The 2,477-nt window shown below is 55.3% G+C and overlaps 1 protein-coding gene across 1 annotated transcript in view; it reads right to left on the bottom strand.

Annotated features, from left to right (window-relative positions):
* GALNT5 (polypeptide N-acetylgalactosaminyltransferase 5) overlaps positions 1-2,477 on the bottom strand; it is a gene marked incomplete at its 5' end in the record, with an annotated part of 11,555 nt that overhangs the window by 8,212 nt on the left and 866 nt on the right. Inside the window, 1 exon segment of the mRNA XM_009870360.1 lies at positions 215-381. Coding sequence (XP_009868662.1) covers positions 215-381 — 167 coding nt within the window.

The following is a 2,477-nucleotide window of genomic DNA, read 5'->3' as shown; positions in this document are numbered from 1 at the left end:
CTCTGAGTGACCTGGGAAGCACCGAAAACACATTTATAAACTGCACGGAGGTGGCTGACAGTGTCTTTATGAAGATGCCCCAAAGATGCTCGGGGAGAGAAAAAGGAGAAAATGCAATTTCTCTCTCCTGCTCGGAATCGAATTACAGAAAACAAATCGCATTTCGGCCTTGAGTAATATGAGTTTCATAAAGGCAGAAGGAGCCTTCCCCTACCTTTGGAGCTGAAGTCGTCCACCAAAATGACTTCTTCGATCAGGCGTGGAGGGGACCGGCTGAGGACGCTGTGAACAGAGCGCAGCAGGGTGGACCACACCTCATCCACGAAGCACATGATGATGGTGGTGGTCGGGAGGTTGTCGTGAACCCGCTGCTCGGAGCACCTGCAACGGCAGCACGGGTTCTCAGGGGACGATCCCAAGCCCCCGGGGGGATCGTTTCTCCTCTTCACGGCCCCCAGGAGCGAGGACGATCCCAGCTCTGTGCCACTGGTCTCGGGGATTCCTGCAGGGAAAGGATCCTGCGATCCTCTGAGCACCCACAGGGCTGGGGATCCTGGGCTGCATGAGATAGCCTTGCTGGAAAAAAAAACACATAAAAACATCGCATGGCCTAGGCTGGAAGGGACCTCAGAGATCATCTGATCCAACCCCCTGCCATGGGCAGGGACGCCCCTAACCATCCCAGGTTGCTCAAGGCATCACCCAACCTGGCCTTGAACAACTCCAGGGAGAGGGCAGCCACAGTTTCTCTGGACAATCTAGTCCAGAGTCTTGCCACCCTCATATGAAGAATTTATTCCTAAAGTCCAGTATAAACCTGTCCTCCTTCAACTTAAACCCATTTCCCCTTTTCCTGTCGCTGGACACTCTTGTAAAAAGTCCCTCCTCAGCCTCCCTGTAGGTCCCTTCAGGCACTGGAAGCCAGTTATAAGGTTTCCCCAAAGTCTTCTCTTCCCCAGGCTGAATAAAGGGTATTACGTTCAAAATGCAAGGAAATGGCCATTTCCACGAAGGGTGACTCAGCGCAGCAACTTGCTGCAGATGTAGACAGCGAGGAAGAGTCACCCAGTCCAGCTCCTGCATCCCTCACTCAGGGGACCATGGAGGATGGGAAAACATTCAAGCACCTGAGTTTCAGTTGGACAGGACTGGTGGGTCCCCTCCCTCTCATGCCCTCTACAGGGACACCCCAGCCCACGCGCGGGGACTTCTTCCCTTGCTAACGTCAGGCATGTGCATCGGCGGATCCAAGGAGTAATAAAACCTCCCCTGCCTCTACGGGTTTGTCATTTTGTTCCGTGATGGCCAAAACCGCAACGGTCGGGTCAGCATTTGAATGAAAGGTGGACGAGCTGCCCTTCTCCTCCTCCATTTGCAATTCAAGCCCTGCTTTTGCCGCTGTGTGCAGGGCTCCCACGGCTCTCCTATCTCCAAGCGGATCTCCAGCCCGGCAGAACGCCTGGGAGAACTCTATGCTTCCCCCGGCCAGCCAGCCGGTTTCTCCCAGAATACCCACAAACCAGTGGGACTGGTTTACTCTCTTGCATCAATAAGCTGAAGCCCCATGGCAGGTTTTTCTCTCCTGCCCTTCCAGAGCAGGCATCCTGCAGGCAGGACAGGCACCAGTTTATCTGCGATAGAGAAAACTAATTTGTCGGTGACGCATCCTGTCCACTCTGCTGGCAACAACGGGCAGAAAACAGGGATGGGTATAGGGGAGCGTACGGAAAATTGATTTCTCTCTCAATGAACGGGTGCTTGGGTTCAGCGGATGCTGGCCCAGATGCTGACATTAGGGCAGCTCAGCCCACATGGTGTTTTGAAGAACATTGAGAGGTATCTCAGGGCACCAAGACTTCCCCCAAGGAACATAGGAACACGAGGAACTGGAGCCTAAACTGGGAGAGACTGGAAGACTCCAGCAAAAAGTAACCTGCTGTTTGATCACCAAGAGCTGCCAAGAGCCGCTGCCACGAGCTGGCCCTCACAGCCGGCTCAGCTCCGGGGTGCCCAGGGGAGCTCCCGGGCTCCAGCGTGGCACCACATAGCTCCAGGTAGCGCCCGCAGGGACGCTCCTCTGTTTGGCCAAGGCGTTCCCAGATTGCCCAGAGACCAGCAGGCTGTGCTCACAGCTGCTCCTGGGAGGTGGTTTCTGCTCCACAGCTCCAGGGCTTGGCTGCCGATGACCAAACACAGTACTGGCCTTGAGCCACCGTGGCTCTTCTGCACGCAGGTGGGTTCTGTAGGTGGCATCTGCCCACCAGAAAGAGGTCCTAGCCATCTCCCTCCTTCCCTGCCCCATTCCTTCCTTGGCTCACCATCAAGTGCCAACAGTGCTGTGGGAATGCCCATGTGTTGTCCTGTGGGATGGGGGACAAACAACAGCACAAATCCCACTGTACTCATGGTCTGCAAACACGGCACAGGCAGGGTGTCGGCATGAGGCAGGTCTTTTCACCTGCCAAGCAGATGAGAGG

This window comes from Apaloderma vittatum, unplaced genomic scaffold (assembly GCF_000703405.1).
Source record: "Apaloderma vittatum isolate BGI_N311 unplaced genomic scaffold, ASM70340v1 scaffold16830, whole genome shotgun sequence".
NCBI lineage: Eukaryota > Metazoa > Chordata > Aves > Trogoniformes > Trogonidae > Apaloderma > Apaloderma vittatum.
This window is presented reverse-complemented; position numbering and strand designations above follow the sequence as displayed.